At 43.6% G+C, this 24,334-nt stretch overlaps 1 protein-coding gene across 4 annotated transcripts in view; it reads left to right on the top strand.

Moving 5' to 3' along the window:
* VWA8 (von Willebrand factor A domain containing 8) overlaps positions 1-23,729 on the top strand; it is a 348,163-nt gene extending 324,434 nt beyond the window's left edge. For 2 of the 4 annotated variants that reach the window (XM_032402933.1, XM_032402932.1), the window contains exons 41-45: positions 2,307-2,432; positions 4,137-4,295; positions 17,443-17,541; positions 18,756-18,994; positions 21,330-23,729. In XM_032402933.1, coding sequence (XP_032258824.1) covers positions 2,307-2,432; positions 4,137-4,295; positions 17,443-17,541; positions 18,756-18,994; positions 21,330-21,438 — 732 coding nt within the window. In that variant the 3' untranslated portion in view covers positions 21,439-23,729. The remainder of the gene's footprint in view (positions 1-2,306; positions 2,433-4,136; positions 4,296-17,442; positions 17,542-18,755; positions 18,995-21,329) is intronic. The other 2 variants (XM_032402934.1, XM_032402935.1) reach the window with 1 other exon arrangement.
* The last annotated feature ends 605 nt before the right edge of the window (positions 23,730-24,334 follow it).

Raw genomic sequence — 24,334 nt, 5'->3', positions numbered from 1 at the left:
TCCCAGGACCCCGGGATCATGACCTGAGTCGAAGGCAGACGCTTAACGACTGAGCCACCCAGGCGCCCCTTTTTTTTTTCTTTTTTAATAACCCATGCTCATGATCTTGGACCTCTTCCATTCCTTTAGGATTGACATGTACTTTGTAGCCTTATCAGAAACTGTGATGTGCTCTCCATTTACTATTTGGTTAAACTGAGAGTTCCATATTTTATTTAGTTGAATTACATATCACTAGAAACTGAACAGCTTCACTTGAACTTCTTCAACATCATTGCCTTGTCAACGCATTGATGAAATTTGGAAAATCAAGGCTTAATGGTAACAGTAGCACAGCTGTTACGTGACATGTCACGTAATCTTGTTTCTGTTGTAATCCCATCTTCCTCTTAAACCCAGCCCTGGGTGCCGCTTTGATGACAGCTAATTACTGCTACCACATTCTCTTGTACTTTTCTGCAGTACTTATTTTCCCAGTCTAGACTGGTCTGTGAGGGTCTGTCCTCATCCAGTGCTCTGCAGTTTGGTATCTCCAAGAATCAGAGAACCTCAGGATCGAAAGGTACCTCAGTGTTCACCCCCAATTGCATCTCCCTGCATAAAGCATCCTGGAAACCTGAGGAATGATCCACTCCAAACATCAGGCATGATGGGGAAGGGAAATAGGAGCCAGGTCCCAATCACCGTTGCAGGGGAGGGAGCCTGAGAAGGCCAGCACTGTGTGGTCAAGCTTGTCTGTCTTGATCCATAGCCCAGTGAGAAAGGATTCTAGAAGACTCTGCTCACCCCTTCCTCCTACCAGCTGTAGCTGTGTATCTATCTCATAGAGTTCCATGAGCTCATTGAGCTATGCTCCAATGAATCCCATTTTCCTATAAGGTCATGGTGTTCTTACGAAGAACACACATTAGGGAAGAACATAGTTCCAAAGGGGCGCATGTAAGATAATTCCTGGAATTAACTGCCCACCAAATGTAATTTCTGTATGCTGGTGGTTTAGGAGTGTCTCTATTTCATGTTCACATTAATATATTTGTATTCAAATGAGGGAATTTTGCACAGTTTGCAGCAAGGGTATCAGGAATAAGAAATTAACATAGGTAGTCCTGCCTAGAGTTATAGTGTCTGGAGCTTCTTTGTGCAGTGGTTGGTCTGCCCCTAAAGGAGACACCGGCTGCCTAAAGCTTGGCTTTCTATTTTCAATGACAGTACTGTCCTGCAGCCGCCTCCAATGAAACAGTGATGGAAGTGTGCTTAAATTAATCTGGGCTTAGTTGTCCGAAATGTGTCTCACTTGGTGATGATGATGATGATATCCGCTGACATAGACTTCCAGGCTCTTCCTCAGCCAATCCCATGTAGTATCTCATTTACTCTTCATAAAAACTCAAAGTAGGAACTAGTGTTATCTTTATTTTAGAGTTGAGGACACTGAAATGCAGACAGGTTAAGTAACTTGCTTGAGGTCAGATATCTGATCATGAAGGGAGGATGGAGACCAGGCTCTCTGATCTTAACTACACCACTCTCATTTGCACTCACATGATCTTAACTACCACTCTCATTTGCACGCATACAAATATTTTAGCTATTCTTCCCACTTCTTAATGTAAATATAGTCATTGGCTGTAACAAACCCATGCCTTGATTTGGGATATTGTCATTCTTCATCACTTAACTACCATCTTGGTCCACCTGGCATAGTTATAAGTCATTGTGGGAAAGTATTATGTGGCCATACCTTTGGGAAAGTAATTCAGAAGATTTCTCTGACATGGGGGATGCAACATGTTCATGAACTATTACTTTCAGCTGTTTCCACCTGCACCATAAGTCACAGGGAATTCGAATAAAAAATTCTTTTTCCAAAAGGAAGAATTCTGAAGATCACGTTTTCTCTGCGCCTGTGGTCAGTGTTAACAAGTTCAAGCTGATTATTTGGTTACCTAAGAAATTCGCCAGAAGTACCGTGACAGAAGATACATAAGAAATGTATCACCACTGCATTTCTGGACTGCGCACATCTCTCCAAGGGCTCATTTGCATACCTCTTTCCCATTTGTATGTGCTTTAAGTGAGTTCACTTTATCATCCCATGTGTTAAAACGATTAAAACTGACAAAATCTACCCAAAGGGCATTCTTTGTCAGCAGAGCAGAAAGCAGTCCATTGATGAAACTGTGTTCATGCAGAAACATCACTTATTTGAAAACATCCTGGGTGTGTTTCCTGTTTTTCATGCAGAAAGTATGTCGAGTACCCTCCAGAAGTCATTAAAATAAGGATGTGTGTGTGTGTCATTATAGGCTAAAGGTAAAGAAAGACAGTGGCTAAGACACCAAGCCACAGGGGAGCTAGATGATGCCAAGATCATTGATGGGCTGACTGGAGAAAAAGCCATCTACAAACGCCGGGGTGATCTGGAGCCACAAGTAAGTAATGGTGAACAAGTAGCCTCCAGTCTGTGGAGTGCAGCCCTCTTTACAGACAAACGCTTTCTTGAGTTGCCATCTCTGTCAAAACACCAAAAACCCTGAATATGGCAACCCGATCTCCTGCCAGGGCCTCCCACCCGCAGAATCCACCAGAAGCTAGCAGCTGAGGGAGAGGCTGATGCTGTCCATGCAGATCAGCTCCTAGGACACAGAGCAGGGTGCCCCTGGAGGGGAAATGGAAGACAGTCAGTATCCATGAATCCTGGAGGGCTGTGCTGGTTAAAGCCCTAGAGCAATCTTGGTGGTCTTCTACTGTCCTGTGACTTCAAAGGTCTCTTCCCATCCTATACCTGAAGAAAATTTTAGAAAATAAGAAACTCTCCCTTGACTAATTCCAACATAATATGTAAAGCTTTAGACAGCCCTAATATTAAAATATCTGCAACAGAGTGGCAAACGTAAAATGGCAGTAGGTGAAATACTGCGTCTCTCCTCTCGGAGGGTTCTGTGATCTCCTGTGTCCCAGAATAACCAGAATTGCTGAGCAGCCGCTGAGAGCTGGGGGTGCAGTGACTGGTGGGGAAGGGTAGTCACTTAACTCCATTTTGATGTTTATTCAGAGAGGATCTTTTGGAAATTTGGGCAGTACTCACTTCTGTGTCATTGGCATGAGTCAACAACTGCGTTCCTTACTGACTCATCGCGGTCAACAAATGTGTTCAGATGTATCTGAATTGCAAGTGGTCATGGAAGCATATGTGGCGCTGTTCTTCATTTAGGCAGACTCAGCAAGTTTTTAAGAAATATACTGAATTTTGTCTGGAATCATTGCCCTCCAATACCCACACTATGTTTTGGAAATTACTAACCTCACTCATTAGCTTTCATGCATGTCAGCGAGTGAATAATGACAGAATACTCTGGAATTTTTCTTCTTCCTTTTTTCCTGTAAGTAAAACTGACAAACATACTTTTGTTTTTAATTCTGCAAACTGGCAGGCATGAGTCCAAAATCAAACTGAAACTCAGAGGAGTTTCACATTTTGATCGACACTTGTCGCTCAAGTGCAGTTAGATGCTACTTTCATGCTGTAACTGCCGAGAAAAGTACCGAGGAGTAGTAATGCAGGGACTGGAAGGAAGAGAAACCCGAAAGCTTACTAATAACAGGAGACACTCTTTGAAGAAACATATTCCCTCAGTTCTTCACCAGACCCCGTCTCACATAACCTTGTTTTAGGAATCTGACATTTCTGGCAGGCTTTGTGGGAAATGATTGGCAGGTCACTACATAACAGGTAGGAATAAAACGGATGTGGCCTTCCAAAGTAACTCAGTCTTGCTAGTGTAACTGACTCCAAGGCATGACATGAAAATGACATGTTGGGGTTTTTATCTTTCCAGATTATTATTTTTAAGAATAATAGCCTCAGTAAGGTTTTACTAGTCGAGGTTGGGCTTTGTAAGGACCATATTCGAAAGGAAAATCTTTCCCATATGGCCCCAACTACCAGCCCAAGTCTGAAATTCCATTTACTGAAATACAAACCTTGCCACCTGCCAGGACCGCCTTGCGCAATGCCGAGGCTACTGATCGGCCCACCCCGCGGCTGGCACTCTGGGGCCTCTGGGGACCCTCACAACAGCAACTAGGGATGGCTTTCTGGTTCACAAGGCTTTTCTGTTGCTCCCCGCCCTCAGCTGGGCAGCCCCCAACAGAAACCCAAGCGCCTGCGCCTGGTGGTTGATGTATCTGGCAGCATGTACCGCTTTAACGGGGTCGACGGCCGGCTGGAGCGCTCGATGGAGGCCGTGTGTATGGTCATGGAAGCCTTCGAGAACTATGAGGAGAAGTTCAAGGTATGGCATGAACTAAGAATGATGAGAGGCGTCACTGACCACATCTGCCCAAAAGTCACCCCGAGTTAGGGCATGATGATGGATAGGTGGGTGCAGGCTTCACCTGAGTGGACAAAAATCATCTCCTCGTCAGCTCACTTATCAGCATAGAGAAAGAGAAGCCTTTGTTTTATCTGCCTTAATCATCAGAAAATGATTTAAAGGACCAATTACTACCGAAGAAAGCACTGCCCTTTAGAAGTGTGTGATGTTAGTCATAATGTTAGGGGGAAAAAAACAGGCATTTGGAAGCACCACACATCTCTTCCCCAAATTTCTGAGAGTCTTCCTCCTCATCCCCATTCCCGCCACACCCCATTCCAGCCCCATCGCCAAGCAGACAGCCTCCCGAGGTTTGAGGACACCCTCAAAGAGCACTATTCTCAGCCTTGCTTTGCCTTTCCACGTGAGGGAGGATCACACAGTAATTGATGACCCCCCGACAATGAAGACGGCAACCCTGGGAGAAGCGCAGTCTCCCATTTAAACTACGTCCATTCTGCGGTTGCTCAATTTCTCTGCATCCTCCTTCAGAGGTCAGAGTGTGGAGAAGGGTTCCCCCATAGCCAGGTGACCGCCCAGGGTGAGTCCAGCAGTCCGCTCTTAATCAGCCACAAGAGCACCTGCACTCTGCCCTTACCAGAACCGATACCACGTCACGTGCGTGCTGTGTGGTTCTTATCAAAAGTGCAGTGGAGAGAAATGGTGTCTGTGCGGACGTGTGTAGTGGGTGCATGATCTACCCATCGGTATTCTAGATCATATTCAGCATCACACATGTCCTGCAGAAATAGGCAGTCTTAGATCATTATTTAGCTCGACGTCCCACTTATAGGATCACTGTCCTTAGACATGCCTGTGTGTTATGATGGAAACAGATCGATGGAACCCATCACGTCATTTACTTTAAGCCTGTTTTAGAGCTCCAGGCCTCCCAGGGTCCCTTATACGAAGCTGTACGTGAGAGATTCCTCTTAGAATGAAGTGGTAGGAAAAGGTGGCTTTGGTCAGGGAGTGCTGGGGTTACCGGGCTCTGTACAAGTGCAGGATGCAAATACAAGTAGGATGTGGCCTTTCCATGTAGGGAGCAGCTTTGTTTCCCTTGAAGAACGGGATTGCATGTCCCCCTGTGATTCATGAAAACCATGGAACTGTTCAAGATTCTCTCGTGGTTTTAGTTGCCAGAAACTCAGAGCCAAACTCAAAGGCCAGCTGTGACAGCTTTATGGCCTGTGGCTTCTGCCCTGGTATTCAGCCTTTTCCTTCCCTTGACCCTCCGTCCCTTCAGATGTAAGTTTTTCTTGATTTTGATTTTTTACTTTTTTATGTTTTATGGTTTTCTAGAAAATATTTTAAAATATTTTAGATCCTTTCTAGTAGGAGTGAGTATAATTCCTAAATTTCTTGGACCACAGACAACCAGAGGGTAATTAAACATTCATCCACCACATCTGCATAAATCTCACTTAATGCTTTAAAACCCTTGGGTTCTGCTAATATTTGGATCAGCCCATCTGCCTCTTGTGTGAATCCTGAAGGTCAGTGTTCCTCAGCTTCCTTTGAGTTATATGGAGATGTTGATCCATTATAGATCGTAGCAAACATACCACTATTAAAATTGGCATACATATTCATATTAGTGAGAATAAAATTTCCAGTTAGAAGATTTCTGTGCCTTTGAGAACGGAACTGCTCTAACAGGTGAAACTACGTCTTCTAAGTTTTTAGAAAGATCTTTTAGGAGTTCACCAAGAAATCGGTTGACACAGCTCCTCGGGAAGGGTAAAGAATTAGAAGGTGGAAGGTGGCAAAGGTAATAGGGGTTCAGAGAGCCATTTCCACAGCCTGCAGGGAGATGGATGATTATCATGGAGTGTGCTGAATATTTCATTCCATCTCACACAGCAGAGTGTGCAGAGAGATTGAGATTTGTCCAGTTCTCTCTGTGAAAAGTCTGTTGTTTGGAACAACTATTAATGAGACTGGACATATCGCACCAAAAAAAAAAAAAAAAAAACCAATATCAAGGAAATGAACATGTCCCGGGATATTGTTTTGCTTTGTTTCTAATTGACAGTTACAACCCAGTTGTTGCCATATGATGTACTGGATTTCCATAAAATGACAAATCTAAATTGTGTACTTGCTAAGAGCAGAGTACCCTGCCAGGTGCAGAGTTTCCTGCCATCCATGAGCTGAGAGCCTAGTGAGGGTGACACATAAAGACTACTAATTCTAATGGAAGATTTGACGAGAGACGTGTGGTAACAGAGGCACGAACAGAGCGCACTCCTCTCCAGACATCTCCCCCCACTCTGGGCCATAACCCCGAAAGTAGTATTTTGCTGATAGTCTTTGATTCCCACAACAGCACAAACCATTTCCTCGGTCTTTATCAGTAAAACCACAGATATATTGAGAAGATAACCATATGTTACTATGGTAATATAAATTATTACCAAATCCAGTCACTATTTAGAGCAAGAAATTATAGCAAGACACCAAGATAAGACAAAACTTCCTTCAAAGTTTGAAGTATGTTTATTGTTTTTTTTTATGCTATTAGATCCTTAATAGACAGCACTTTAATTGTTTGGGGTTTGTGTATTTTCTCATACTTATAAATATATTCCTTACATTCACTACAGTTCCTTTAGAACTTTTTTAAGAGCACAGAAAATCTCCAGTGCATTAAAATCTTTCCAACAAAAAGAAAAGACATTAAGACTTCACAAAATAAGCTCTTTGAGGAAAAGCGGTCCTTGGGCAAGGACGTCAAGGGCTGGGGGAGAGGCGGGACGGGGAAGGCACAGGAGTCCCCTTCCTGCAAATTCCTCACCGTGTCCATGGACTTCAGAACAGGGTCGCTTTCCTAGGTCATATACTCAGTTTCCTCATTCTTCGCATAGGAAACCGAGACCCAGAACATGAAGGACTTTTCCCAAAGTCAGAAGGCTAGTTGGAGACAGAGTAGGATGGCGCCAGGACTCCCCTTCTGTTTGTTTTCCCTTTCTGGTACTTTTTGTTTTGTTTTTAAAATTTCCCTTAATTCCCAACTTTTTTATTTTGAAAAAATGTGAACCTACAGAAAAGTTGAAAAACAGTAATATGAACACCCATGAGCCTTCACTTAGATTCACCAGCTGTTGATATTTTCCCTCATTTGCTTTATGTTTTCTCTCTAAATATATACTTTTACTTCTTCTGACTCATTTGAAAGGAAATTATAAACGCCATAATGCTTTACCTCCAAATATTTTATTATGCTTCTCCTCACAGTGAGGACGTTCTCTAACACAACCTCAGTACCATTATCACACCTAAGAAAATTATCAGTAATTTCGTAATATCTTCTAATGTCCAGTCCACATTCCCTTTTCCCAGCTATTGCAGAGGTATCTTCTTTTTTATGGAAGTATAATAAACATGCAGGATTATATTAGTCCCAGCTGTACAGCATAATGATTCAACAGTTCCATACATCACGCCATGCTCCCCACGATAAATCTCTCCCAAAAGAGTTTTTTCTAGTTGGTACCCGCCCCCCCCCACACACACACACACAATCCAGGATCCAGTGAAAGCCCACACTTGTTTTTTGGTTGCAATGTCTTGTTAGCCTCTTTCAATCTGGAGCGGCCACCTCCCCTGCCACTACCCTCTCTGCTTTTTGGGGTGGGGGCTCTCTTGAGAGTTCAGATCAGTTGTTTTGCGGCATGTCCTTTATCCTGGATTCGTCTGGCTGTTTCCTCACAGTGCCATTTACCTTGTCCCAAATTTCCAGAACTTCTGACAGGCTTCCCTGCCCCACCCCCCCAACACTGGGTGCCCTGGAGACTTCACATAATCTTCTCACCACCCCCGCCAACATGTCTACGGTTTTGAGTGGCCACCAGCCACCCAGTCTCTGCTGGGGCTCCCCAGCATCCTTTGTCGAGTGTGGGAAAGAGGTGGGATGAAGCCCACTGACATTCTGTGAGAGCGTTTTTTTGTAATTAAACATGTAATTAGACATGCGTAGAAGGTACAGGAAGGGGGAGAGAGGCCTCTGTGTAAGCCTCTGCCCCCGCCCCTACTTCCCCCTCCGGTGGCGACCACTGTTAGTGGACTTTTTTGTGGTGTCTTCTCAGGGCTGTTTGTTGCGTGTACATCAGGCATGTCCCATTCCCTCGGGTCTGTATCTGTGCACCGCATGATCACATTCAGCTCCCTTCATCTGCGTGCTCACGTTCTCCTTTGCCAGAGAAGGGTGCGGCCTAGGAATAACTAATGGAAGTATGTAACTTTCCCAGCAAATACAAAATGATGCACAAATGACAGCTTTAGGCGTTCCTAGTGAAAAGTTTATATTCCATAGCCCCGGAGGGCATCGCACGTGGCATCTTTAAAAATTAGCAGTGTGCTCTGAGACTCCCCACTCCCCAGATCCAGATGACTCTGAATGTGGTCCTCCTGCGCTTATCCCTCCTTCGTCAAGGGGTCCAGTCTGTCTTTGCTGGAAACCTTCAGAAGCCACCGGCCTGGCCCGGTGATCTGGACCCTTCCCCGAAACCTCTCTCTTGGCATCTGCTGTGTGTCTTGTTTGGCTCGGGCTTGCTCCCCAGCCCTGGGTCATTACAGTCCAGGTCCAGGAGGCTCATTTAGAGTCCGCCTCCACTTTCTATTCCATCTTAGCATGATCCATGCCAAACCACAGGGACCCTCGAGTAAGAATTACTGAGAAGAAAAGGTAATGCAGTCGCAGGACACATTTCAAAGCCATCTGGAGCTTTTACAGTTTCTCATAATCGGTCTGCCAGCTGCATTCAGTTATTCTCAGGGACAGCATTTACAGTCAGTCTCTTCAGACAGGAATAGCGTTATTTGCTAATAATCATCATAAACTCCTCTAATCTTATAACCAGCAAAATTGTTAATGCTCACAGAGCACTGAAACACTGGAGTGAACAGAGGAATGGTAACGGTTGTGTGAACCATTTTTATTTAAGTCCAGAAGCATTTTTTCAAACCTTTATCTTCATTCCAGTTTGTTCCTTGTGATTTCTGCAAGCCCCTGAGAATGTTTTCACCGGAACCTTAAAGTAGACCTCCTTTTCAAAAGCTCTTAATGCCTTTGTTTTTTTTCCTTCAAAGTACTCCATCTCATCAAAAGTGAGGTAACTGTTTCTCCTCTGAGCGCTCAAGTAGTGACACCGGAAAACAGATTTATTTAGTTATTGAGAAGTTGCACTTTGTACTCAAATTTATTGTTTTTGTGGAGAATAAATCATACTCTAAGGCCATGGTTTCCTAACGGTGTGACAAGGAACCCTCGAAGGCTGTTGGGGAGCGATGGTGAACGGATGGGACTTTTCCCCTTCCCCTTCCATCCCCAATTAAACCAAAACAATTCCGCTTATATTGATTTTGCATGATGTTTCATAATCTGGGCTTTTGTGCAATATTTCATTTGGAGAAAGACTTACATTTCCACTGTTTAAAAATATTTTAAAAAGTTAGAAAACTGCTCTTCTAGAGACAATATTGGATTATTTCTTGTAGAGTCTGAGGGCTTTCTTTTTAGAAAATACTTCATCAATCCTCAGGTACATTTAGGTGACTCATTCCTTTGACAAGAGAAAGCAGGACACTGATTTTCCTACGACAAAGTGAAGCAGACTTTTTTCATTCTGTTTCTAGACTGAACCATTGACTCTTCATAGAACCTTGGGAACAGGAAGGATCTTGGCAATCATTTTCACTAACCTCTTTGTTTTACAAGTGAGAAAATCAAGATCCAGAGAGGTTAAGTCCTTTGCTCAAGGTCACACAGCTACATGGTAAAAAGTCAGGACTTCTGACTCCTACTTCAGGGCCCTTTCTTAGTTGATGTTTTAGCCCTGGTTTTTTTGCAGCCATTTTATTTCTGCCCAATCAGTATTTTGACAAAGCTGGGATTCAGGAGCAAATGTACCATTTACATAAAAGACTATCTTTTCCTCCCCTTAGCACTTCATCATCCAAGTGAGGTATAATAGGCATGACTTTTCTCAAAGATATCTTGGTCAGAAAGGCTGGGTTAATTCTCAGAAGGATGTGGAAAGATATGACTCACAAACTAGCACCTGCTGGGAAAATTCCTTCTATCAACAACTTAGTTCAGTGTCCATAATGAACCTTTTCCCAATGCCTCAGGAACGTTTCACACATTTAGAAATGGAAACCGATCATCTTATCAGGCTTAGGCTTTGAATAAATTCTTATTGCAACATGGAGATAAAACCAAAGAAGGGTGTACAGAGTTCTCTGGGTCCATTCAAAATGAAAGAAGAATTCAGAATGGACTCGATTGTTGCTGTAGAAGTATTGACCAAAGAGGTTGGGTGGGGGAGGATAGGGAGGGGAACAGTTAGGGAATGATTATTTCTCTATGGTAAAGACATTGGATTTAGAGTCGGGGCACCTGGGTTCAGCTTCCACCTCTGCCAACACTCGATTTCTGACCTTAAGAAAGGCTGTTCATCTCTCCAGGCATTCATTTCTTCATTTGTGAAATGAGGTTAAGAATACCCACCCCAAAGTTTGTGAAGAGAATCAAGATGAGATGAGATATATAGAAGCAGTTTATAAACTATGAAGAACTATACAAACATTGACATTCTACTCATTAAATGTATTGTCCTATACTTTCAGTGACCCTGTGAGGTTAGATAAAACAGAGATTATTCCTGTTTGTCAGAGAGGTTAAGTGACGTATAAGCATATTATGTTAGAGATCATCTACACCAGGGATATTTATAAGGTAGAAACAAGATTTAGAAAAGTTAAGTGACTTGCCCTAGGTCAAAAAGCTTGTTAATATCAGAGCTAAGTCTAGAATCCTTCCTTGGCCTTCAGATCATCCTTTCGGCACTGACATCTGTGATCTGAAGAAAGGTTAGCTAGCTAGCTACTGTAGCTTATGGGCTAACTAGCACTTTAGGATTCTGTTGGCACTTCTCTTGACCTTTTTTTTTTTTTTTTTTTAAAGATTTTATTTATTTATTTACTTGACAGAGAGAGACACAGCGAGAGAAGGAACACAAGCAGGGGTAGTGGGAGAGGGAGAAGCAGGCTTCCCGCGGAGCAGGGAGCCCGACGCGGGGCTCGATCCCAGGACGCTGGGATCATGACCTGAGCCGAAGGCAGATGCTTAACAACTGAGCCACCCAGGCACCCCTCTCTTGACCTTTTAAATCACATATTCATCTTCTAAGCCTTTGCTGCCCACTGTCAATGGTGCCATTTTAGAATGGTGTACTTGGATTTCTAGAAGGAGATTAGAATTTCACACATCGTTGGTCTTTAGAAATAGCCTCAGATGATTGTCTCATACCTAGTTATAATGTGGATGTGTAATAAAGCAAAGCCTGTCCTAAAGTTAGCAGAAGATTATCCTTCCCCATAGAAATCTAAACATAAATCAATCTTATTGGTTAAAAAAAAAAAATGCTAGGGATGCCTGGGTGGCTCAGTCAGTTAAGCGTCTGCCTTCAGCTCAGGTCGAGATCCCGATCCGATCCCGTTCCCCGGAGTACCAGGACGGAGCAGGGCATCAGGCTCCCTGCTCAGCAGGGAGTCTGCTTTTCCCTTTGACCCTCCCCCCTCTTGTGCACTCTCTCTCAAATAAATAAATAAAATCTTTTAAAAAACCATTAATAGTTCTTTATTCTAAGCTGAGATTTCTTTGCAGTCTCAGTATCACAAATCAGCCTTCTTATTTGCTGATAAATGTGTCTTGGACTGAAACTCAGCATTTGTTTTCATTTGTTATGCCTTTCTCTAGATGAATGAGATTTTCAAAAGAAAATATAGTAAAAGGGCATTTAAAGCAAGCTTCTAAAGCAAAGAAGTATTAAAATTGGCCTTCTCTCATTGAGGCTGTTCCTTACTACTGTGGTTTATTATTTATGTGTGTGCTAAAAGCAAGACTCTACAAGGACTCAGGGGAGACCGTGAGAAGTGGAGAAATCATGATGATATAAATTTTGAGCTGCTCAAAAAAAAGTTACGATCTAAATGTTAGGGGGGTTGATAATGACAGTGAGGTTGTTATTTAATGACTCTCTGATCCTCCACATGCAGAAGCATGCCTAAGACCCTTTCAAGTCTGATTTGACAGTGATCACAGCAGGAACCAGACTGGGTGAATGGCAGGATCAGGTGTTAGAGAATGGAAATGAATGAGTTTATGTACTTTTTTCCTTTAGCCCAGACAGTTTTGAGGATTAGCAAATTTCTGTCTGTAAAACGTGTTGGGGTCCTTGGATAGCAGATACTAAATAATTATGACATAGAAGTATTGGTTTTAATGGAAGCTTAAAATGATCTACAGTAACACCAGGGAATGCTCCACATTTGGACGTACTTTGGATTCCTCTCAACCATTTTATTTACTTTGTGTGCAGAACAATCCCCAAGCCTGTCTGGAAAATGAGAACCAGAGCCTGCAAACCATTTTATAAACCCCATCCTGTCCTTTAGGTGTGTCTTCTCAGTCTTTGCAGTACTAACCCAGCACAGACAAAGGCGGATCCTTCTGCAAATAGCACTTTCCTTACCACAAATAAAGAAAGGAAGAGGAGAAGTGGGGGTCGGGGGGGGGGGTACGGAGAAGAAAGAAAGGGAAGAAGAGAGGGAGGAAGAAAGGGAGATCGGCAGTTCACCTATCTTTATCTCAATTGTGTGAAAAAGGATAGTATGCTTTCTTCTCCTGGGCAAAAAGTTAAATGGTAGGTAGGTAGGTTGGTAGATCGGTCAAGCAAATGATAGATGGATAGTTACTAAAATGTTTCTGAAATATTTAATTAGCCAATATCTGTTTTTGATAAAGACCATCCAGCAGCTCATTTGGCTGCTCTTTGTTTAATAATCAACTCTTTTCCTTATAGTAACCAGTTACGTCAACCCTGTGAGCAGACCACACGGTCAAATACATATTCATATAGTCTCATCCACGGTCATCTGATTACGAAGAATTTTCACCTTCAGTTAATAGGGAGGAAAAAGTCTAATACATTTATAGCCCTCTTGCCTCAGCCAAATAAGAGAAACCTACTTCTGTTTCAAGGAACTGATCTTATCCCCTCCTGTGTAAGATCCTGTTTAACAGATTACCTCGCCAGGCTCCTAACAAAAGCAGCCTGCCTGGCACCTTCTCAGGACAGCTTGGCTTGAAACAGTTCCTGCCGTGACCAGTGTCCAGTCAGACGTGACAGAGCCTCGAGTATGCTTCCATGGAGGAGTCAGCAGGCTTTCTCCACGTCTGGGCCAGTGCCGGCGCTGAAGGGCGACCTTGGCATCTGCTGAAGCCAGCACGCAGTTAGCCATTGTCAGGAGCTGTAGAGCTTTTAGGGTTCAGATTGTTACCTTTTCACTAGATTGATAGCAAACTATCCTAAGGAGATATTTTTTTTCACATATGGAATTTAGTGCATCCTTAGAAAGCATTTGTTATCAAGCATTTCTAATGTATTGGTCAATTTCTCTCACAATTCTTTTGTATCATTTTGGTATTAATAAAAAAAAAATCTTAGGGCGCCTGGGTGGCTCAGTTGGTTAAGCGACTGCCTTCGGCTCAGGTCATGATCCTGGAGTCCCGGGATCGAGTCCCGCATCGGGCTCCCTGCTCGGCGGGGAGTCTGCTTCTCCCTCTGACCCTCCCCCCTCTCATGTGCTCTCTCTCATTCTCTCTCTCTCAAATAAATAAATAAAATCTAAAAAAAAAAAAAAAAAAAAAAAAAAAAAAACAAACAAAAAAAAATCTTAAAACCAAGTCTGGAATAATGTCCCAGCCTCTGCCCAAGACCCCACTCTGGCCCTCCTCTGACCGTACCCCTCCCATGAAGTGAAGAGTCTGTGGGGCCAAGGGGGTATGCCCAGTTAGAGCCAATTTTTCAATCATGCTCCTGGTTTCTGGAATCCCCCAAGAAACCTCAGATGAGGCCAAGGCTGCTTCCAGGGCCTACGTGGGCCCCTTTCGTAGGTCCATCTTCTTAGGGCAGACTGGCCAATGGTGTGAACACCCAGGTCTGAGGTATGGCTGCGGGGCGACCGTATGGAGGGCTATGAGGGCGTGTGGCTGCGAGAGAGCTGGGTTCGCACACACGTGCAGAGGAGGCACCTCGGAACGGGACAGAGCCAACTACAGAAAGGGAAGGGCCTGGGCTGCAAGCCAGGGGCCAGTGCAGCCCACACCACCCTGTTCTGACACAGAACTTAAGGACTCCTTTCTCTCCAGGTCATTATAATCTATATATATTGATCAAAGAAGGAGAATAGAATCGATCTTATTTAACAATTTGTAGACTGATTTATAGATTTTAAATATTTAGACACCTTACATGGGCCTTCATTTGTACACTTGTCCCTTCTAATTATACACTTATCTCTGTCCATTCCCATTTTTTCTGCCTTTTTTAGTCTCAGAAAAAGGAGTATCCTCCCTCCTTCTCCAAACTAGAGCCTCTGACTGTGACCCTGATCTCCTTCCCCGCTGCATACTCTCTGCCGCCTGCAAAATGCAGAGACACCTCTCCCCCAAAGCCCCCTCTAGATGCTGTTCCATTTTTCTTTCTTATCCCACAAACTTTTCACTAATCTTGTCCCCGTAGAGGTCGCTGTTGATTCTGAGGCCCAGAGGTCACTAGACACCATTCTCTGGGATGGCTGTGGTTAATGTAATTCAGCACAGTTGCAAACCACCCCGAGACCCTACACACAGATTCCCCACAGCTGCCCCTTACCCAGCTTTGCCAAGTGCTGTCTCTCCTGTCTTCTCCACTCAGCTGTGTGTCCTTCTTCCACCCTCTGAGGAGGATACTCCCCAGGTTTCAGCCGAAGGGGTCCTCTGCTCTTCTCTATGCATTTGCCCTTGGCAGACATGTTTCCCTCCTGGGGAGGACAGCCACATCTCTGACTCCATGAAATAGATTTCCACTCTGATGCCTCCCCAAATGCACAATTTCAGCATGTTCCACAACGAACCCAACTTGCCTTCTGACTCCCTCTTTTTTGCATAAAAATTATTTCAATGGGAATTTTTCTACTTCTTTTCATTTTAAGTACAATGGTTTCAGTTACAGTATGGGGTTTTTTGTCAGCTAGCTTGGGCTAACCACCATTTATCACATGGTGGGGAAAAATGCATTCCAGCTTCCAAACAGCTTATTTGTAAAAGAATGTAGCCCACATGGGAAAGGCAAGCTTCTTACTGCCCCAGCATGATTGCATCTGTGCAATAAACACACCAGGCACACTCACAGATACTAAAATTCAAAGATGAATAAGATACGGCCTCAGAGAACTCAACAAGGAACTTAAAAAGGAATAGACAATGAAAAGAAACTACTGCATTCCCCTACAGCACCTAGAGTCATGTTTTGCACATGGTAGGTGTTCAAAAGACAGCTGTTGATGGGCGGTCAGTTGGTGAATAGAAAGCAGTGAATCTTAAGCATTTTGTCCCTCAGTGGTATTCCCAATTCTCCCGAAAATCTTTTGCCCACACTCAGTTTTCTTTGCAGATGCCCCAGTGGCCCAGATACCCTGAAGTCTGTTCTAACTTTCACATCAGCATCATGAAAATTCTTAGAGGGAGATGGGAGGGGAGAAGGGAATTTGGGAGCAAACCCAACAGTTAAGAACCACCTTGCTCCAGTTATACTTGCTTCAAGGTCCCAAACTTCTTTCCAGATTCCATAAAAATGCTGCACCCCACTCTCAGCTCTAGCCTTTTCTCATTTGCATTGTGAGACAGAGAATTGAAAAGGTATTTCCTAAATTCGAAAAATATATGTCATACACTAAAGTATAAAAGCAGATTATAAAACCCACATGGTGAACGTTATCCATTTCAGTTGAAAGTTCTGTTGATGTAGGTGTGTGTGTGTGTGTGTGTGTGTGTGTGAGAATGTACAACCTCTTAGACATACACTGAAAGGAAATAAAAGCCTCAAAACTTATACAACAAAACATTAACAGATGTTACCTTTGAATAATGGGATCATGAATAATTTTTACTTTCTTTTTTGTGCTTTTCTGTAATTTCTGTGGTGAATAGATTTCACTTTTGCGTTCAGGAAAAAAAGTCTATGTGTTTTCTATTGCTGTGTGGCACATTACTGCAAACATAGCATCTGAAAGCAATACCCATTATCCAAACTCCTGGATCTGGAGTTTGGGAGTCTGGGAAGGCTCAGCTGGGTTCTCTGCTCAGGATCTCATAAAGCTGGAATCAGAATGTCAGTCAGACTGGGCTTCCTACTTAGAGGCTTGGCTGTCAAGCCCATTTGGATGTTGGCAGAGTTCAGTTCCTTGGGATTGTAGGATTGAGGTCCCTGTTTCCTTGCTGGCTCTCAGCCAGGGTCATTCCTGGATGCCACTCTCAGAGCCTCACCCCATCATCCCCCCCATCTCAGCCACAGATAATTCTCACATGTCACATCCCCCCATACTTCAAGTCTCTCTGTCTTTCCCTTCTGCTACCAGCCGGAAAAACTCTGCTTTTTAGGGCTTATATGATTAAATTAGGCCCACCCAGATAATCTCCCTTTTTGATGAACTCAAAGTCGATTGATTAGCAGCCTAAATTACATCTGCAAAATCCCCTTTGCCACATAACTTAAATAATCACAAGCAACATCCTATCATATTCACAGGTCCTGCCCACACTTAAGGGGAGAGGCTTATGCAGGCTGTGTATACCGGGGGGCAGGAATCTTGGGGGCCACTTTGGAATTCTGACTACCACTGTGTGTGTGTGTGTGTGTGTGTGTGTGTGTGTGTGTGTGTGTGTGTGATTTATTTGAACTCTCCCCTGAGAGTTAAGAATGAAATTCTTGGTAGCCCCCCGAAGTCCTTTCTACCTCCTGCTGGGGCAGAAATCACATAAGAGGATGGACCAGAAGTGATGGAGCCTGGAGTTTGTCTGCCTTTGTTGATAAACACACATCTGTCTCTCTGTACTTCTCCATGGCATTCCGCTGAGTACGTCTGCATAGTAGCAGCCCCAAAAGTTGGAGGCTTATAGGTCTGATGACAGTTCTTTAGTGGACAGAGGCTTCTAACTCTCTGATTCTCTCGTCTGTAGTATGACATCGTTGGACACTCTGGAGATGGCTACAGCATTGGTCTAGTTCCACTTAACAAAATCCCCAAGGACAATAAGCAAAGACTAGAAATTCTGAAGGTAAATACAATAAATCACCTCTCTATTGTGAAAACTTCAACCAGATGATGTGAAGTATCTTCTGATCACTGAAAAGATTCACTGAAGCAGCCGGAGTTACAGGGAAGAAAAGGACTCTGTTTTACAGGCATTCAAGCATTAAACTGGGAAAACGTTTTACTTAGCATGCCTAAAATCCTTTTCTCCACTCTACAAATTTTAAAGATTTTTTTTTTATTTATTTATATTTTGACAGAGAGAGAGACAGTGACAGAGGGAACGCAAGCAGGGGGAGTGGGAGAGGGAGAAGCAGGCTTCCCATGGAGCAGGGAGCCTGATGTGGGGCTCGATCCCAGGACCCTGGGATCACGACCTGAGCCGAAGGCAGACGCTTAACGACTGAGCCACCCAGGTGCCCTCTACTCTACAAATTTTAAACTTTGTTCCCTACGTATTTTCAGAGTACTCAGGATTATATCCGGATTCTACAGCCTGGGTCCCCTCCTGTATCCTATACAGTTCTTCTTAGCCCCTACACATTTCAGTAAAAGAAAAAGAATGACCCCTTTTAGAGTACTCTCCAACCCCAATTTTATGTCCTTAGTATTTTCTAATGATAAATTCAATTTCACATACTTAGAGCTACAGTAGAAACACACACACACCATGAGCTTAAAGTAGATTTCCTCCATAGCTGTTGTTGTAAGTACAGTGTTTAGTGTTACAACTTTATTAGAAATTCAACCCATTCCTCACTTTTCTCCTGTGTCGTGTATATTCACAGGTCTTGCCCACATTTAAGGGGAAAGGATTATGCAGTCTGTGTATACCAGGGGGCAGGAATCTTAGAGACCACCTTGGAATTCTGCCTACCACTCTGTGTGTGTGTGTGTGTGTGTGTGTGTGTGAGAGAGAGAGAGAGAGAGAGAGAGAGATGCCAAGTTTTATGTTTTCTTAGATTTTCTCACTTTAAATGGCAGCTCGAGTTTCAAGAGTCAGTGCAGCTGGGAGAGTTTGGGAACATTTCCTGTTTCTAACAAAAGTCTTAACCACATACAAATATCACTGTGTACTGTTGTCACTCTAAGGTGCAAATTAAATAGAACTCACGTACAGATTTCCTATTCAAGTGTAAGAATTGGTATTTGTGCATTCTCACGGTCAGTAGAAATATCATGATCTTTGTTTACAATGTTTCTCACCCGCGGCTTCTGTGCAACATCTCTGCTTCCCAGACAATGCATGCCCATGCTCAGTTCTGCATGAGTGGGGACCACACATTAGAGGGGACGGAACACGCCATCAAGGAGATTGTCAAAGAAGAAGCTGACGAGTACTTTGTCATCGTCTTAAGTGATGCAAACCTGTCACGATATGGAATACATCCTGCCAAGTTTGCCCAAATCCTGACAAGTAACCCTCAAGTAAATGCTTTTGCCATTTTCATTGGATCTTTAGGTGATCAAGCAACCAGGTAAGTGTCACCTCAGGATACAGCAAAGGACAAGTATAGAGATGCTTGAGTGCCTGCCTAACACATGCCATTTCATGGGATTGGCTCCTGAGGGGCAGTGGGGAGAAGAAAGAAGAGTAGCCAGCAGAGCTGCCACCCTCAAGGAGCTGGTATGATAGTCTGGTTGAGAGGATATAATCCCCTAGTTTATGTTTGGATGAGCAATAATAGTTTTAAATTAATTATTTTTCATCTTATATTTAATCCAACAATAGAATAATTAACAAATTGATTTGTCCACTAATAAATTAGGCAGTATTTTATATATTTTGCACTTAACATCAAGGTCTCAAGCTCAGTTCTAATCAGTTCAGTTACTTTGAATACGATTTCATGTTCAAATCGTATTCAAAGTAGCAGACATCAAAGTAGCAAACTTTTCCTAGTATAAGAGATTGTGTATATGTATGTGTGTGTCTATAAAATGTGTATATAAATAATATATAAAATGTGTATATGTATGTATAGTGTATATCTATATACAGACAGAGAGAGACATGGCACACAGGGATAATATATGGATATCTATCTATCTATCTTAGCTATCCCCCCTTATATGTGTATATATCCCTTCTCACTGGGGAGACAGGCAGGTGAAGCACTGGGAGACAATGTAAGACAGAATATACAGTAAGATGCTACACTGAACATGTTGAATAATCAGTAGAGAAGTTTATGGTAAGATAACAAATACCATTATGGATGAACTAAAAGGAGAGATCTGGATTTGATTTCTCAAACACACTAACATTTATCTTTTTGAGTTATAAACAGAAAGAACTTGGGATTTTTCTCTGCTTGAAATATTTGTATGAAGCAGAAAACACAAATGAAAGTATATCTCCCCTACCCCCGAAAAATAACATTCCTGCCCAGAACACATACCTTTTTGCCATTCCTGTCTTTTACTTGTCTGTCACACTCTGAGACAGAGTCCTGTATAGACTAGGAAATGTTTTAGCCTCCAGAGAGCTGGCATCTTTTTCTATTCCCTTAGCCTTACTGCAGGATTGCAGAGTAAGGTTAAGAACTGCCTTAGGGGGCGCCTGGGTGGCTCAGTCAGTTAAGCGTCTGCCTTTGGCTCAGGTCATGATCCCAGGGTCCTGGGATCGAGCCCCGCATCGGGCTCCCTGCTCAGCGGGAAGCCTGCTTCTCCCTCTCCCACTCCCTCTGCTTGGGTTTCCTCTCTAGCTGTCTCTCTCTCTGTCAAATAAATAAATAAAATCTTTAAAAAAAAAAACTGCCTTTAGTATCATGTCGTTACAGTCACTTCATTACAACTGACTGCATTTTTCTCAGTTTTATATTTTTGCCTCTTCTAGAACTTCCATGTCCTCGAATGCAAACCATGCTTTTTTCTACCCAGATTTCCTTCAGGACCAGCCCAGTATTAAGCAGACAGCAAGTTCAACAAATACTGGTTGAGCTGAAATAGCTATTTTGTCTTTCTAGTGAACAGATCCTGTTTGAATACTTAAGAAAGTACAATAATACCCTTGTGGTTTCCTAGGGAAATGGTCCAACATCCACTGGCAAAAGATATGTTGCAGAATTAGCTGGTCTACCAGGCATGCCAAATGTATGATACTACACAGGATGGTTGACTTTTATTAAATGTCATTCCAAAACCAAACTTTGTTGGCACAGTGAAAGGAGGCGTTCTTTTGGATAGAACTGTGTCTTGTACTTTCATTGCTTTCAAAATGGCCCTTTGTTCCAGATGATAAATGGCCATTTTTAAAAAATTATCCTAAGCCTATATAAGCTTGGTGTCATCAAAGCTGCAACTGGGTAAGTCAGATTGCCCTTCACGTTGTATGACGTGAGGGGAAAAAAATGAGAGAGAGAGAGGGAAAGAAAGAAAGAACCACCTGCGGTTTGGCCGGGCAACATTTTTCGGGGCCTGTGTTCTAAGGCAGGGAAAGCACTTAGAAGCACAGGGTGAGGCCAACGCATTTGCTGGATCCAGGTGAGCTAATCCCACATTCGTCCCTAGGGCTCTGTTCTGCCAAGGGAATACCGGGAAATGACAGTAATAAAAGGAAGGAAATTTCTTCTTTTCAAATTAACTGATTTTCTCACTGAAAAGACCTTACTTTTGGTTCACTGCTCTCAGTGTGCCTCTCTCTGTTCTGTGGCCCTTCCAAGCCTTTCATTGCCTGCTGACAGCCCATTCCCTTGCAGGCAGGGGCAAGGTATTAGAAAGTAAACACTTCCTTTGGATGCTGTGGTTTTCGGGGGCAGGAGGTAGCCCCCATTTGCAATGGTAATTTTCTTTCCCTTTCCATCCGGGCAGGCTTCAGAGAACTTTACCAGCTGGCCGGTCCTTCGTTGCCATGGATACCAAGGACATCCCCCAGATTTTACAACAGATCTTCACCTCCACCATGCTGTCCACTGTATAGGACAGGCCCTTCTTCACCCTGCTGACCATGGGACGTGAAATAAGATAGGAATAAAGAGTCCCCCGAAGAAAAGACGACATCTATAAAGTGAACCTGCGCAGTGACTGAAGGATTCTGGCATTCCTGGCGCTTCCTGAGCTCACTCAGGGATCAGAATTCAGGAAAGCAGCCAGAGGGAGCTTGCACGTGGAAATCTACCACCAGTGATGGGTTCGCAGGGAAGCGAGCTGACCTGCGTTTTATGAAAGGTCAGGGGTCAAGGAAGGCGGTTTGAGAACTATGGGGCTTGGTTTGTATCCAGAAACCTGAGGGAAAGAGAATTCCTTGCTTTTGCCTTAACACAACATCTGGTCACCTGAGGTAACAGAAGTGATTCTGATGCCATGTTCTGTCATTGAGATACAAGCCCGTGTAAACTCACCCAACCTGCTCCTGCCCAATAATTATTTTTATTTTCTCCTCCACCCTTGATCGCCCGGCAAACAATGATTTTTATAGTATTTAACCCACTACAAAGCCTCCTAACAGCAGTATTTTATGAAAGGTTAGATTTTTTTTCAATAATTCCATTTTCTTGGCCAAAGCCAAAAGGAATCAGAAGATCCCTGCATCGCTTCCTTTCCCATTTGACTTTTTAAAAGACTCTTTAAATAATGAGGAGCAAATGTCCTATTTCCATGCTGCCAATGTGGAAGGATAAAGGCTGTCTTGCCTTGAACTTCCTGTGTCGTCTTGTTCCTCCAGTACTTCTCACAAGTTTCACATATTTCGGTGTCCAAAGTGTAATGCTTGAAATAACAAACACTTATGGTTTTACTTAAAGCAAAGTAAAAACAAGGCAGTATGTTTGAATTGAATGGGAACTGGAGATTTCTTTAGCTGTTAAAAAAAAAAAAACTCTTTTTTCAAGATTCATTCTTTTTTCTTTCAAAGTGCACCTTATTCCCACCTACCCTTAGGCTGACCTTTATTTATCAACAGGTCCGATGTCACTTTGTTTAAAATCAAATGCCACAGCCAGAGTCAGGCTCTGTTCAACCACGTAAGAAGCTCCTCTCCACCAGTGATGCAAAGTCAAAATTGCGGGGAGCACTAGTGGATGTGTACTTTCTTGTCACGAGTTGGAGGAATTAGTCTTCTTAATAATATTACCTTACTTGTCCATATAGCCTGAAATTGTACTGATTCATTTCATTTTAATCCATTATAGGAAAGAAAACACCCATTTGTTCCTCCACCCCAACTCCCTATCAACTGTCAAAGAAATAAAGCAATCCGATTCCCAGTGCTGTCCTGTCCAGTGAGTTCACATGGCTCGTCTCGTTTTTCCAGCCAGACGCTTGCTCTGCGCTCTGCGTATTGAATCAGCCCGTGATGCAGTTTCAATCCAATAAGAACCTTCAAAACTGTAACCGAATTAGCCACAGTAATAATAATAACAGCAACAACCACTAGCATTTACTGAGTACTTACAACGTCCCAGGTATGCGACGTGACTTCAGGCATCGTTCCGTTCCACCCTCACAACGATGCATGTAAAACAGGTATCTCTTACCTCATTTTACAGATAAGTCACTTTCTGAAAACTGAAAAATTGACTATTCATTGTCCTTTTAACATCCTCCTTGACAAATAAGGAAATTGAGGCGTAGGAAAGTTCAAGAAAACAGGCCACACTCAGTCAGGTGGGGGCCGAGCGGGGCTACGCTGGCCGCCTTCATGGATTATTCTTACGGAAGGCGAGCTCTTGCCGTCTTGGCTCCTTTGTCTTCTTGCAGCCTGACCACGGTTCGGGGAGCCTTCTTCCTCTCCCTGGGACCTCTCCCTGCACACACCCGGGCACTCAGAGGAGCGTGTGGGGACCCAGGACAGGAGCCACTGCGGGAGGGACACCTCTCACGGGCCTTCCTGGGCTCAGCGACAGCTTAACCCCTGGGGGTGCCCCCTCTGCGGGAGGGTCAAAGCCCCCAAATGCTTCGCCCAGAATCCAAGAGTCAGTAACAGAATGGCCTTTTAACAAATCCTGCCTGTGCCCTAACTACCTGAGTGAGCAGAAGCCATTTTTTTTAACATGGGAAGAATGTTCTCATTAATTCAATTTCCCTTTCCCCACTGGCCAGACGTCCTTGCAATTGTTATTTAAAAAAAACACACACACACACACAAAAACCTGTAACTCCTGACTTATTTGTAAAAGGGAAAGATGATGGGGGAGAGGAGCGGAGAGAGGGGAGATGAGGTTATTTTCACTTCTTGGAATACCTAAGAAGTTTGTGCCTTTATTATTAAATGTACTTAATTATAGGCCACTCCAAACTGTTCCCAGGCCCCCCAGGGCCAAGACATTATAATAAATGTATTGTTTGCCTCGGGGGGGGGGGGGGGATTCCACTGAAAGGCCTCTAAACCAGCTCTTCCCGTAGTGAGCCCGTGTAGTGCTGAGAAGGTTCATTGTGACCCATGAGCACCGGGAGGAATGAAGCCTATGAATGGCTGCCGTCTATGTGTTGTGTATCCCCCCGGGAGTCTTTTGTGTGCCCCAGCAAGATGACCTCATCACACGTGGGGCCCCTCCAGCGAGCCCAGCCGCGAGGTGTGGATCCGAGCGGGACTACTTGAGCCTGTCACATGTTTGGAATGAATCATTTAATTCTTTCCTGTGAACTGTCAGAGGAGGAGAAATCCATCAAGGCCAGCAGGATTTTCTCTGAACAAACTCGAGGGCTTTGAAAGCCATTTAGAAGTAGCTCTCCGTGGACAGCATCATCAGTGTTCCTGAACGGCCAGCTCCAGAGGCTTCAACCCTCCCTCCACCTGGCTCCTTCCCGTGCCTGTCCGCTCAGCCAGAACTGAATTCCTCTGCGAACGGAGCAGAGAGGTGTGGGGCTGGGGCAAC

The sequence above is a fragment of the Phoca vitulina genome, unplaced genomic scaffold, assembly GCF_004348235.1.
Source record: "Phoca vitulina isolate PV1807 unplaced genomic scaffold, GSC_HSeal_1.0 scaffold5, whole genome shotgun sequence".
NCBI lineage: Eukaryota > Metazoa > Chordata > Mammalia > Carnivora > Phocidae > Phoca > Phoca vitulina.
Note: the sequence above shows the minus strand (reverse complement) of the source record. Positions and strands in the feature narration are given on the sequence as shown.